This window comes from Cavia porcellus, unplaced genomic scaffold, assembly GCF_034190915.1.
Source record: "Cavia porcellus strain 051 isolate PalLab524CR breed Dunkin Hartley unplaced genomic scaffold, mCavPor4.1 scaffold_14, whole genome shotgun sequence".
NCBI classification, from domain to species: domain Eukaryota; kingdom Metazoa; phylum Chordata; class Mammalia; order Rodentia; family Caviidae; genus Cavia; species Cavia porcellus.
In genome coordinates this window covers 65,835,950-65,849,983 of record NW_026947497.1, presented here as the reverse complement: position 1 = coordinate 65,849,983, position 14,034 = coordinate 65,835,950, and the positions used below count along the sequence as shown (strand labels likewise).

At 47.3% G+C, this 14,034-nt stretch overlaps 1 protein-coding gene across 6 annotated transcripts in view; it reads left to right on the top strand.

Moving 5' to 3' along the window:
* Nucleotides 1–14,034, top strand: part of Abcc5 (ATP binding cassette subfamily C member 5) — an 84,332-nt gene that overhangs the window by 29,083 nt on the left and 41,215 nt on the right. For 3 of the 6 annotated variants that reach the window (XM_003477051.5, XM_063261133.1, XM_063261134.1), the window contains exons 3-11: nt 599–756; nt 938–1,093; nt 1,739–1,886; nt 6,461–6,694; nt 6,841–7,014; nt 7,573–7,720; nt 9,065–9,213; nt 9,591–9,698; nt 13,330–13,686. In XM_003477051.5, the coding sequence (XP_003477099.1) occupies nt 599–756; nt 938–1,093; nt 1,739–1,886; nt 6,461–6,694; nt 6,841–7,014; nt 7,573–7,720; nt 9,065–9,213; nt 9,591–9,698; nt 13,330–13,686 (1,632 nt within the window). Of the gene's footprint in view, nt 1–598; nt 757–937; nt 1,094–1,738; nt 1,887–4,164; nt 5,726–6,460; nt 6,695–6,840; nt 7,015–7,572; nt 7,721–9,064; nt 9,214–9,590; nt 9,699–13,215; nt 13,687–14,034 lie in introns of those variants that run through there. The other 3 variants (XM_023560372.2, XM_003477052.5, XM_063261135.1) reach the window with 3 other exon arrangements.

The window sequence follows — 14,034 nt, the reverse complement described above, 5'->3', positions numbered from 1 at the left end:
ACTTAGGCACTACTGCTCAGTCATACGGAGGGGTACACTTGAGTTATTTGTGGGAAAATGGGTGAGTCTTGAGACCATAATCCTGAGTGAAATAAGTCCATTACAGTGATCACATGGCTTCTCTGAGAGAACCAAAATATAACTTAAGGAGTGAAATAAAATAGAGGAAAAGTTGGGGGTCAGGGGGAATAAAAACGATCAAAGTATGATAGGGCTGTGTGTCAATTCCCCAAATGAATGTCGACACTATGTATTGCAAACCTATACTAACAAAAAATTAAACGAAACTAAATTGTCGGTATTGGTCTCTCAGCTGCATCATCTGGTGGGTGACTTTAATAATAGGAGGGGATGGGGAAGAACCAGGAGATGCAGGAAAAGACGAGGTGCTTTCCGTTCAGTTGTGAAATCCTAAAAGTCCCTCCTTTCCCCTAAAAACCTGTGTATTAAAAATCTGCGCATGTCTGGCTTAACATTCCTTAGGGGTTCCTGTTCATGGGATCTCTGTCTAGGGAAGCACTGTGTGTGGGTGGAGCTGTGGTCTCCTGTGGTCTGGCACTTACTGACTGTGCCCTTTTCTCTCTCCTGTGTGGGACAGTTGGAATGCCAGGATGCCTTGGAGACAGCAGCCAGAGCCGAGGGCCTTTCCCTGGATGTCTCTATGCATTCGCAGCTCCGAATCCTGGATGAGGAGCATCCCAAGGGAAAGTATCACCATGGCCTGAGTGCACTGAAGCCCATCCGGACCACGTCCAAGTAAGAGACTCACTGGCAAATGCCTGTGTGCCAAGCACCAGCAGCACTGGGGAAGCCCTGAGCTAAGGCTGAGGCGGCTGGGGGGGCCTCTTTCCTCAGGAACTGTGCTTAATAAGCCATGCACTGGAATACCGGCCAACTGCTCGGTGTGTGGTGACAGTCTTGTGTGTTTTTCCCCCAGACACGAGCACCCAGTGGACAATGCTGGGCTCTTCTCCTGTATGACTTTCTCGTGGCTTTCCCCTCTGGCCCGCGTGGCCCACAAGAAGGGGGAGCTCTTAATGGAGGATGTGTGGTCTTTATCCAAGCACGAGTCCTCCGATGTGAACTGCAGAAGGTAGGCATTTCTGGTCTGCTCTGGTCTCCCACATGCTGGGTGCCAGGGCCCAGGCTAGGAGGGTGGGTCCTGCAGTGTGTCCCCTGTGCGGGGAAAGGTGGGCAGCTGGGGAGGCTTTTCCTCTGCTCTTCTGCTCTGTCATCTGTTTTCCTTTAATCCTGTTTTAACCACAGGCTCTCTCTCTTTCTCTCAGTCCCACTTCTCTTCCTGAGTCTGCAGGGAGATTATGTCGCTACCTTGTGACAGAATACATTTTTGTGGTAGCTGATTGAGGGTTGGGGATCCTCAAGGAAGGAAACTTACCCACAGAGTTCAAGGATAACTTCCAGGGGTGGAAGGAGAAGCTCTTGCTCACGCCACTCTCATTCCCCGGGGGCTCCCTAGTGGGGTACACATGTTCTTGCTCAGGAGGGGAAGTTTTCTCCAGGAGATGAAGACTGCATGATTCTTAAAGGCTTGGCCAGGGATGTAGCTCAGCAGCACAGTGCCTGCCTGGCAGGCGCAAGGTCCTGAGTTTGATTCCTGGTACGGAGATAAATAAATAAAATAAAGGATAGGCTTGTGACATTCTGGACACAAAGCTGGGGAAACTGGAGTGTGTGTCCCCGAGGAGGTGTGTAACTGAGGACATGTGCCCTTGTTAAGACTAGAAAGACTGTGGCAAGAAGAGCTGAATGAAGTGGGGCCTGGAGCCGCCTCCCTGCGGAGGGTCGTGTGGATCTTCTGCCGCACCCGGCTCGTGCTGTCCATTGTGTGCCTGATGATCACGCAGCTGGCTGGCTTCAGTGGACCAGTAAGTTCTAACCGTCCATTCTAACCGTCGGCAGGGGCCCGGCATGGCCAGCTCTAACCCTCTCGTTCTGTTGCAGGGGTTGTGCTCCCCTTGGGGCTAGTTAGCAGCCTTAGAGATGATAGATGCCTTCAGGTCTGCTGGAAGGGGTCAGTGATCTGGGGACAAGAGGTGGCTTGTTGGCAGCCAAAAGGAAGAGGGCAGCCTTTCAAGAGAAGGAGCAGCTGGCTTGCTTTCCCGGGGCGGGGGCGAAGCCCAGCTGACTTGGTTCTGCACAGGACCTTGCTCTTGGTTGTGTGTTGACATGAAGTGACAGTCTCAGTCTGGGCAGTGTCATGAGTGGGGGAGTGCAGCTTGTGTGGCGCGGTCTGGTGCTGGTGACATCAGACACCTGGAGGCCGAGTGACCACGTTTGATAGTCCTGCGGCAAATGAAGAAGCCAGAGGACTGTGAGGCTTTTCTGGATCTCACCCAGAGTCCATTGCGAGTTTTGGTGAATCGAGTGAACCGTGGCCAGCGTTGGGGGGGCAGCTGTGGTCTCCTAGTCTGTGTGAAAGCAGAGTGGGCAAGGGAGCCTTTGGTATTCACAGTTTCCTGGGCGCCTGTTTCTTACACTTGCTGTGCTGCCTTACACTTGAGATTGTGATTAAATTTATTTTCTACATATTTGCCCTGAGGCTCGGAGCAGTAGTACTGCTTCTACTGTGTGTTTCCGTGTGTGGGTAAACTGGAGGTTCATGGTTTTGGTAAGTATGTGCCACACATGCATGTGTGATTAGGTAAATTAATTTATAGTTTTCTGTTTCTGGTTTTTTTTTTTCCTTTTTAAATGTTTGATGTCTTTTTTTAAAAAAAAACAACTTTGAGCTCTTGTCTGAAGCAGAGAATACTACTTTTCTGGCATTGGGTTTCTATGTTAATTGACCAACTAACACACTTTTATATAAACTTTCAGTAAAAGGGTCCATGTAACTGGAATGTTATGTTATTGACCAAAATCACAACCATTTCCATAGAGCCAGTTCCCCCAAGAAGAGCTTCTGTCATTGTTTCCCTACAGGGCTGGTGGCCACCCTTGATTTTTCCTAGAGCTCTTTGACCTCGAGAGCGCAAAGTGTAGGCTTCCAACGTAAAACGACAATGGGCTTTCTTGATTCCTTTCCTCTAAAAAGAAAAAAAACATTCCATGGGTTGTTGGAGTTTTAATTTGTCACTTGGGGAAGAGTGACTTCTGCAGGCTTAGCTGGTGACTTTGTCACTCCCTTGAGTGACCTTAAAGGGTACACTCTGGCTTCCCTGAGTTCTCATTTAGAATGCTAGTAAACCCTTCCCGGTTCCAGGGAAAACTGGTGCCTTCCTTTAACAGGAAAACAGTGCGCTTCTGCCTGCCCTCAGAAGGTGCACCACAAGCCAGTGTGGCCTCCAGGCTTCCAACCCACCCATCGTCTCTGACTGAGAAAGAACTTTAAAAGCATAGGCAGTGCAGACTTCTTTTTTGGAACCCCAGTTCTGATTTGTTTCTTTTTACCTGGAAATGGAAACACCAGACTGTTTTCTAGAGCAGTACCAGCGGCAAGCAAACTTCTGTGTGTGGATTTTGGTTTTATTGAGAAACATCCATTTTAGATTTTTGCATGTTTTCTAATTTGGCATAGCTTTTAAACTAACTCTCTTCTTATTGAAATCTACCTAAGATACACCCAAATTATTGGCTACCCAAAAGAGCATTATTATTTCTTGTTCCCCCCACCTCAGGTCTCATGGAGCTTTGGTGGCCATACACAGAACAGATGAGACACGTTTCATGTTGTCATGACTGATGTGTCTTTTGAAATTGCTGACCAGCCGATGCTGGGCACTCATGCCTCAAGGTGCTGCAGGGTTCTTTCTGGTGGTGCTGTGAACACCGCTTTGTACATAATGCAGGACCAAGAATTTTAACCCGAGTACCTGATACGGCAGGGTCTTGACTCAGATGAGAACCCAATCTTCCCTAAACCTAGAGACACTAGGACCTTCTTAGACTTAAGTTTTTTTAAAAGACCAGGCCAGCCCTAAGAGTCCACATGTGAAGAGTTAGCGTCTGTCCTAGACCTGCAAGAGAGGCTAGCACAGAATGCCAGCTCAGCCCCAGGGCTCTGGGGAGGGCAGTGCAGTCTTTAGAGAGGTAAGTTCCCAGCCCTCCAGCCTCTTTCCAGCTGCAGCTCACTTGGTGCTGTCAGGATCTGGACTTGGGGGGAGTCTCTCTGTAGTGGAACCAGTGACAGAAGCTGTTCTTTAGAATTTTCAGGATGGCTGTGTTCTGCGGTCAGAATGAGAGTCAAGCTGGGCAGAATCTCTCGCCAAGAGTTCAGGTAAGGTAATGTTTATTCACTGGGAATGCCTTCACAGCCAGACAGTTATGCTGACAGTCTCGAGTTCTCTCCCAGTTTGTTTAGATTTAAATGATAAATGTGCAACTTTTAAAAAAAAACTGCATTTTGTTTGGATTTTTCATGAAAGCCATTATTACTTTGCCCCATATGAAATTGTTTGAAATGTCATTGCTTTTTAAAAACACTATGTGTTGGAAGTTCTTTAATCTGCTATTTCCTCTTCTCCCCTTTGAAAGTTTTACGAAGTGTAAACACTGGTTATGTCTTTTACCTCCCTGCCCCTCCTCTGTGGGCAGGCTGGTGCCCCAACTTGGTGCTGTCAAACGGCGCTCTAAGGGGTGGGGCGGAAGGAGCCACCAGCTGCCATCCTTGCACGCCTGCCTTGGGAGACTCGTCAGTGCCACGGTGTGAGGACGTGCCTCACTGCACGCCGTCCTACTGAGTCGCTTCACGGGAGGAGGAGGGGCTCTGACCCCATGCCTCAGTTCCACATTTTGGATGCATACTGGAGAAGAAGCCAATCTTCTTGCTAGTAAACCAGCAGCCCAGCTGGATGCAGAGGGAATTCCTATACTGCCTCTAAGCCCAAAAAGTCTAAGGGAGGAGAGGAGTGGAATACAGTAGTTCTTAGGATCTGAGCCTTCCTATTTGTTCATTTTATTTACCAGGATTTGACATAATTCTAACGGGTGGGGTTCTCCAGGGCCCAGTGGTCACCCAGTATTGAGACCTCTCGGGAAGAGCAAGAGCACAGATGAACTTAGAGTGTTGGGGGTCTAGAAGTCAGGGAGGTGGTGTATGGCCTCCGCTGTTGCCATCATTCATTGCCAGTTTACAGCTACAGTGAGCTTTGTGAGGAGAAGCTAGGGCAGATGGGTAGGTGGGGTTCAAGTTAGGTATTTTTTCCCTTTAGAGGGTGGGGGACAGATTTGTCTTGCTTTTGGTGTGATTTGTTTTATTTTTGCCAAGATCAATTTTGTCTACAAGGATGCCAGCAGCTTTTCCTGCAGCCTAGAGCTTTATTCTGTCCTAAGCAGAGGTCATTCCTTAAACCTAGTGTACCAGCAGCACCAGCAGTGTTAAGCAGAGTATTCTTCAGAGCGCTTTCCATTTTGCTTTGTTTTAAAATTCTCTTTCCCTAGCAGCGAGGTCTTTATTCCTAGAGAATCCACTCCATTGCAGAATCACTGCAGCTTCGGGAGCCCTAACTGGTTAAGTGCCGTCGGCCTGATGTACTACTTCGGACTCTAGAAACAGATACTGGTTCTGTTCTGTATTTCCACTGTGTGTAGTTAAAACAGTTGGAGGCCAGACAACCTGTTGGATGGCCCGCCCTGTATCACTGACTCTGTATGTTCCACTGTATGTTACTACAATGCTCCTGCTGTTGTACAGTGTTTGTGAGATGCTCTTTGAAGATGATACCTTTATATTTTTTCATTTTCAATAAAAGTACATTACTTCCCACTTCTGGTATTTGATACTGTTGCTGAATGTGCTTGTGTGAGTGTGTGCGCCGGCGTTTACAGGACCCCAGAGCTGGAGGTGGCGCTCGGTGGTCTTGGGGGCTGGCTGCCTCCCTTCCTGCAGGTGGTGTTAGACATATGCTACCTGAGGTAATACGTTTTCGTTTTGGGGAGGGAGGGGGCGTGGGGAGGGCCCGTGGGGGGCTCTGGATTCTTATAGTCTGTTTTGTTTGCTCACTTCTGTACTATTAAACTGCTGATGTTTATTTACAGGAATATTTTGCAAATGCACTTCTCACTCTTCCCCAGTACAACTGTAGGTACACTGTTCCTTTTTATCAAATAAGCACGTTTCGAACTACCAAGAAAGGTCTTAATTTCATTTAAAGAAATGTATCCATGTGTGGAGATATTGCAATAAGGTCAAATATGTACTTTTGAATGACTATGTGTTTAGAATTAATTTCAGCTCATGGATAGGCTTATGTTACATTAGAAAGAGTAATGGTTCTGATGATGTCCCTATGGGCAGGAGTTTCAAATTGGACTGACCTGCACAAAACACCCCAAGTGGATCATTGCGGGTAGCTTCTCAGACATCCAGATGGCCTTTCTTTGCTTGCACACTGATCCCTCCACTTCGGAGCAGCCTACTCTTTCTAACTTAACATAGCCCCGTGGCGTCGTGTGTGGGTGCTGTGGGGGTGTTAACAGTGATGTATGTTTCTCCCTGTAGGCCTTCGTGGTGAAACACCTCTTGGAGTACACCCAAGCAACAGAGTCTAATCTGCAGTACAGCTTGCTGTTGGTCCTGGGCCTCCTCCTGACGGAAGTCGTGCGGTCCTGGTCGCTTGCACTGACTTGGGCATTGAATTACCGAACTGGCGTCCGCCTGCGGGGGGCCATCCTGACCATGGCATTCAAGAAGATCCTTAAGCTGAAGAACATCAAAGAGAAGTCTGTGGGAGAGGTGAGTGCAGCAGTGTGCTCGGGGCAGAGAGCAGGCCCAGCTGGAGCCGCTTCTTTCCTGTTGGGTCTCATTGTGCTTTATTTTCCTGCTGAGACAAATGACCCATGTCCTTTCGAGGGCCTCTCACTGTTCTTTGTATCTTGTAGCTTATCAATCTTTGCTCCAGCGATGGACAGAGGATGTTTGAGGCAGCCGCTGTTGGCAGTTTATTGGCTGGAGGACCTGTTGTTGCCATCTTAGGCATGATTTATAATGGAATTATTCTGGGGCCAACAGCCTTCCTGGGATCAGCTGTTTTTATCCTCTTTTACCCAGCAATGGTGAGTAAGCTTGCTGGCTGTGTCTCGGCAGCAGCTTCTCCACAGGAGTTGGATTACTTCCGCCGAGTTATAGTGGCTCGCTCCCTGATGGGAAATTTTCTCAGGGTCGGTGCCTGCTCTGGGAAAGTTTGAAGTGAGAGAAGGCTTGGTCCGTATGGCCAGACTCTTCACTTGAGAAGAAGGATGGTGTCACTGCATAAAGCAGAGGTTCCTAGTGGCATTAACAGAGTGTAGGCGAGGAAAGCCAGCAGGGCCCCTGCCCCAGGAGCCACAGCCACGTGAATTCCGTGGCCTCCCACTTTCACCACGAGGTTACTCGTCTTCACTGTGAGACCATGAGATAGGAACTAAATAATACTTCGTTATGGCTCAGCTGGCCCTTTTTATTAAAAAAAAAAATGAATAAATAAAATAACACAACTACATGGAATCTGGCCTGTCCCAGAAAAACAGGATACTACCACCTATTTTTCTTTGAATGACCATGAATGACCATGAGCAGTCCAGGAGCTCTCCAGTTCCAGTGACTGACTTGACATGTGTTGCTTGTCCTTTCAGATGTTTGTATCTCGGCTAACAGCGTATTTTAGGAGAAAGTGTGTGGCTGCCACAGATGAGCGCGTCCAGAAAATGAATGAAGTTCTCACCTACATTAAGTTTATCAAAATGTATGCCTGGGTCAAAGCGTTTTCTCAGAGTGTTCAAAGTGAGTGTAAAGATTTCCCGTGGGTAGGCCTTAAAAGGATTTTAGATTCTTTGGGTCTGTTCCTTCATGCGCACTTTGCTTCCTGAGTGTGTTAGATGTACTACAGTGTCTGATGTCTAGGGTCAGAGTATCAAATCTTTATATTCAAAGGGAATCTTAGAGATTCAAACCCATAACCTCACCACACAAATGACGATATCAGATAGACCTGGGAAAACTGTGATTCTTCCACCCCCAGGAAAACATATCTAGTTAGAAAACTTCCATTACAAAGTCCCCTAATTATACTCTTAACCTTGTCTGTGGTTTTCTAGCCTGGCCATGAGGAAGGGTGTCACAGAAAACATTATCAAATAACTGCTGAGACCTCCACTCTTGCCCCCTCTACTCTGTGGTTGCAAATGTGACAAAGGCGATTGTGCGACCGTAGGGGTAAGCTTGGACACCAGCATGCCTGGACTCTAGTGAGTGGCAGAGCTAGGACCAGAGTCTTGTTTATATGTTTTTAAATAATTAATTTATATTGTGTCACAAGGTTCTCAGCTCCTGACCTAATCCTCAGTGCAGCCATAAACAGCAAATGTGTAGGTGCCACACAGCTGAGAGAAATAACAGCTCAGAATACAGCCCACTCTGTGATCTCTAGTCCCCTGTGCTTGCTCTGTGAAGATGGGTGTCAGTTTTGCAAACACTTAAGGAAAATCATTCCGCATATAGAAATTGAATCTTACCCCATCTTCCAGTTGTCTTGACAGCTTTTCGTGTGGAACTTCCTTCCCAGTGCCAACCTATAGGAGGCATTGTAAGAAATCTGAATTCTTTTCAGTTCTCCAGTGCTGGTGGTTAGTCCTCCCTGTAGTTTCCAAGGCAAAAACAAGCCTTGTAAACCCACAAAGCTGTCAGTTGCAGACACAATTAACATGTTTGTTTCTTCTAAACCCAAGAGAAAGAATCAGAGAAAGGCAGGCGATGAATTTACTAATGGTTGCTTTCTGTGAGGTTTTTTTTTTTTTTTTTTTTTTTTTTTTTTTTTTTTTTTTTTGTCTTTTTCCCCTTTTATTGGTACCAGGGATCGAACTCACGACTGCCTGCTTGCAAGGCAGGCGCTTATGCCACTGAGCTAAATCCCCAGCCCCTGTGAGTCTTTTCAATTAATTGATCCATTTTAGTTCTCACCTTTAGCGATAACATCAGTAGTTAGATTAAACCAGCATGTGCACATTGGTGTTAAAGGATTGTTTAAAGCTTCCTTGGGCCTGGAGACCAAGTGTGGTTTAGTGCTGGAGAACACTATCCTGAGGTTTCCTGTGACTCATCTTGAAGGTCTCTTGCTTTTTATTCTAGAAATTCGAGAGGAGGAGCGCCGGATACTGGAGAAAGCTGGCTACTTCCAAAGTATCACTGTGGGTGTGGCTCCCATTGTGGTGGTGATTGCCAGCGTGGTGACATTTTCCGTGCACATGATCCTTGGCTTCGATCTGACAGCAGCACAGGTCAGGGAACCTCAGGGATGGGATGTTCTAGACAGAAGATAGAGACACTGTGGGCCTCCTCCTGTTGCACTGGGAGGTTCCTCCAAGAATTAAGTGTTTTTCATTTATGTGCTTAAGCTGAGAAGTGCGAGAGTGGGGAGCCAGGCCCTGTACAAGATAGTATGTGGGTTTAATTCTGAAAAGACAGGTCAACCTGTTGCTCAGATTTATGAGAATTTTAATTAATGGTCTCACCTTTGAGAAATGCGTCTGACTTGTAGTAAATTTGATAGCCAAGTCGTAGCCTTACCACCTGAAAGGAAATTGGCAGGGTCTTGCTCTTTTAGTTGCTCAGCCAGATTAACCAAGCTCAGTTTCTCCTCTTTTTTTGGTTTAAGGCTTTCACAGTGGTGACTGTCTTCAATTCCATGACTTTTGCTCTGAAAGTAACGCCGTTCTCAGTGAAGTCCCTCTCGGAGGCATCGGTGGCTGTTGACAGATTTAAGGTAAGTGGCTCCTTGCCCCTCACATATATCAGGAGCTATCCCCTGATACAACTGTTGCCTCTACTCCCAGCGGCCACACAGGCTCGCTGCGCTTGGCTTAGGTTTGCTGTGAGGTGGGTTGGTAAGGAAGGGGCAGTGGGGGAAACCAGTTAAGGGACAGAGCTAGTTACCTTTGCCACTGATGTGAGTTTCTAACCTTTCTTGGGCAGCCTGATTCCAAGCTCAGTGTTCCCTCCCAGAAGGGGCTTTTTCCACCCAGGCCAGACGTGGGTATGTGCTTAGCTTACCTGGGGACCGAGTGATTTAAACCGGGGAAACAGAACTGCCGGTGACTGTCAGGTTTTCCTCCCCTGAATCATGGCTACTGTTGTTTTGATTGGTTGATATGCTAAGACCTTTTTGATTTGGTTTCTCCTGCCCTGTGGTTGCCACTTGTGATGCAGGGGCTGCAGTGACATGGAATAGTCATAAAACTAGGTCATGTTGAGAAATGCAGTTAAGTAAGTATCAGACTTTTTTGCCTTGCAGTGGTTAGTTTATCATACCTTGGCTGCATTCTTTGTGCCCTCAGAATAAAACAAATACGTGATACAAGAGGGAGAGTTATTTTGGCGGTGGTTAGAGATAGGTATTTGAAAGCAGTCAACACTTTAAAAAAAAAAAAAAAAAAAGGAGCTGCCCTGTGGGACCTCAGCTGCTTGACGGTGCTGCTCCCGAGCCCCTGCTGCTCTTCCCAGAGAGAGCAGCACAGACAGGATTGTGTGTGACAAAGGCTTGAAGCTCCGTTAGAGCCTCAGGAGGAAGCAGTTTAGGTTTCCTGTGTAAGCAGATCAGAAATTTATCTATAATGTCTGCTAAGTCAGGTGACTTTTACTGGGGCAGGACTGCAAGCCCTCCAGATTGTGCCTTCATCTCCACGCCCTTCCCCTCCCCAGCCAGCTGCCAGAGAGTCAGAAGCCAAGTCATAGGCAAAGAAATGGTCCCACAGCCGGCAGAGCTTCATTTCACTGAACCCACAGCATCCAGTCAAGGGAGAAAGCGAATGTTTTGACCAGAATTTCTCTCCCCTGCATTTGGTTGGGTACTGGTTGAAGAAAGTAGTATATAATATTGGTCTCTCTGTCTCTTCCTCTGTTTCCCGCCTTGAGGATTTTCTGTTCCTTACTTATTAGTAAGGACTTGAATTAGAAGGTGGATTTCATATCATAGTCTCTTTCTCTGTCCAGGAAGCATCAGAGTTAATAATAGAAGTAAAATCGCCCACAACTTTTATTTCCTGCCCATGAGTCAGATGCTTGGTCCAAGATAAAAGTATTTACTGTCTAAGCCTTCCCCAGCTCTAAGCTGTTTCTTATTACCTTAGGTCTTACTAATTAGAAGGACACTGAGATCGTTAGGCTTTGCGGGGAGAGAGAGCTGTTTCTTACAAATGTTTCTGAGTTCTGGAACCTTGCCTCAATCCTGAGGCACTCACCTGAGGTGGCCTTTTGAAAACAACAACCAAACTATCTGAAATTGTATCATCCCAAAAGCATCCGCTGTCCCATCATTTTGTATGTAATAGATGAGAGAAGAAGGGCAGGACTTGTCTCTGGTTTATTTTGCAGAATTCGAAATTCAGGAAAGATGCTACAGAACCCTACTTTTTAACCGTGTGTCGTCTTATTTTGCATTATGATCTTTCTGTTTTTAATTGGCGTTGGGGATCTGATAGACAAGCAGGTATAGTTCTTTCTCCGTTTGACCCACCCAGGAAGCGCCTATTGGAGAACCTGTCACTTCCTATCTGGTGGCATGGATAAAGGACAGAAAGAGAGTAATACTTTGTAGAAAGGCAGTGAAAAGCTACCTTTTGACTTTTCTAGGCAGATTGTTACCTGTGTAAAGTGGCTGACTTCTGCAAAATAAAAACACAAGATGGCTCGTTGAATACTGAATGGGACACACACTGAAAATCATTCCTTATGTACTTGGAATCCAGATTTAACTGGGTATCGTGTGCTGTGTGTGGCAGCCGTATGAGTCTCCCCTCTGCTGCTCAGCCGACTCATTCTGATTTGATTCTGCCAGTGAAGGGAAGTAGTGTTTCACTGCCAGTGTCCCACAGTAAAGTTGAAGTTTCTGTACCTCTAGGATTTGGTTAGCCTGGCAGGTGCAAATCCAAGAGGTTATGAATCAAGTATGATTCACTGACACACTGAGGCCTTTTTCCACTGCAGTGTGTCAGAGCAGGGTGACCAAAGGCCGAGACCCTCTCAGGGAGCGGGAAGGACGTGGGGAGAGGACCACACATGCCAGTGACACCAGCATTCTCTTAATGGTTCGCTGAGGCCTGGAAGAGCTCCATCATTTTAAACATTGAAGGGAAGAGAAATGAAGGAAATTGTCAGCTTGTGGCTTAGCTCTGTGAAGGGTAAACTTATTTATCTTATCCTTAGCTCAGTCTCTCTTATTTATCTTATCCTTAGCTCAGGTTCTGTACAGATGAGACCAACAGCTGTTTTCAGAAAGTAAAGGCTAAACCGACGTTGATCAAGAGTAAAGATGATCTAGGAATTTCAGAAAGATGGCACTGCTGGGAAGACTGGGGCTCAGGAAGGAAGAAAACATGTGGTCACTTCAGGGCGGGAAAGAGCGGGCTTAGCAGTGCAAGTCCAGGAGAGTGGCAGTGGGCTCACAGATTACGCTTGACAACCCCTGCCGAGTCAGGCTGATTGGGGATTCTCAGTAACCACACGAGAAGCCCAGGGCCTGAAAGGCATCTTTTCCATAAAAATTCCCTAACATCGTGCAATATTGTATTTCACATACTTTTTTAAAAGTCATTTTGGGAATCCCAGGAGCACTGTAATCTGTAGAGATTACTGATACAAGAGGGGATCCTCGGAAGGGGTCCAGGTCCCACAGGGAAGTCCCGGGCTGTGGTTTAACATCCGGGTCTCAGATCCAGTCACAGAGACACTCCTCTCTTTAGAGCAGCATTTCCCTTCCCCTCAGCTGAATGCAGGGGAACTCCTGGCCCGAGTGGAAAAGCTGTTCTCCCCACAGGGATGCTGCCTAGGGAAGAACTCGTCCCTCCACTCAGCCCATTCCCGTCTTTGAATTATCACAAGTCCCAAGCAGAGCTTTGAAGACAAGATGTTCATGGCCAAAAGATGTGATAGTAAATAAATCCTGTTTTCTAACCATAGCTGTGTAAGCCTACTCTCTGCCAGGTGCCAAGGCATGGGAGAGGGGAGGCAGGCAACTGGGGTTCCATGGAAGTGGTCTGAGGGGAAACAGAGTAAAGATGATTTGCGTAGGGGATTGGTTGTCTCCTCAGGAACTCATGAGCAGAAGCAGGGAGCTGCAAACCAGTGCTTAGGCTGGTGGGAAGGGAACTTAGCCTGTAATGTAGGGGAAAGGGTGGGTCGGTGGTCAAGGCCCCCCCATACCTGCTGATGTTGCCCTGTGTTCCCAAGACCCCTTGCTGGGCCCAAGGCGGGGCTACACTAATGAGCTACCTTTTGCCCTTCAGCTTCCTTCCACTGTATAGCTGATGTGTTTTGCTACGTGAGTGTACGCCCTAGGCTTGTCTCCCTGGTCTTGATCCAGTGTCTCATCTTTGCACCTCTCTCACAACTCCTATCAGAGTTTGTTTCTAATGGAAGAGGTTCACATGATAAAGAACAAACCAGCCAGTCCTCACATCAAGATAGAGATGAAAAATGCCACCTTAGCATGGGACTCCTCCCACTCCAGTATCCAGAACTCGCCCAAGCTGACCCCCAAAATGAAAAAAGACAAGAGGGCTGCCAGGGGCAAGAAAGAGAAGGTGAGGCAGCTGCAGCGCGCTGAACATCAAGCGGTGCTGGCAGAGCAGAAGGGCCACCTCCTCCTGGACAGTGACGAGCGGCCCAGTCCTGAGGAGGAGGACAGCAAGCACATCCACCTGGGAAACCTCCGCCTGCAGAGGACGCTGTACAACATTGACCTGGAAATCCAGGAGGTGAGTGTGCGGATGGGGCATGGAGGTGGCAGCCACACCTTCTAGCAGGGTGCTCTGGCAGCCAGCGATTTGGAGCCAAAGAGTGATTCTGGAAGGGGTATTTAAGCGTTTAATGACAGAATTAATAACAGCTGATCTCATGAGACGCTCGTTTCACAAACAAAGAAATGAAACATTCAAGTGGATTTTCCAGGCTTTTTCCCTGGAAAATCAGTTTGTGGCTATTATGTGAGCTGCAGTAATTACTTTTGATATTATAACTCTACAGCTCACTGTCTCCACTAGGCCTCCTGTCTGCCTCCAGAGTCCACGATCCGTCCACATCGCCCGTTTCTTCCTCCAGTTCCG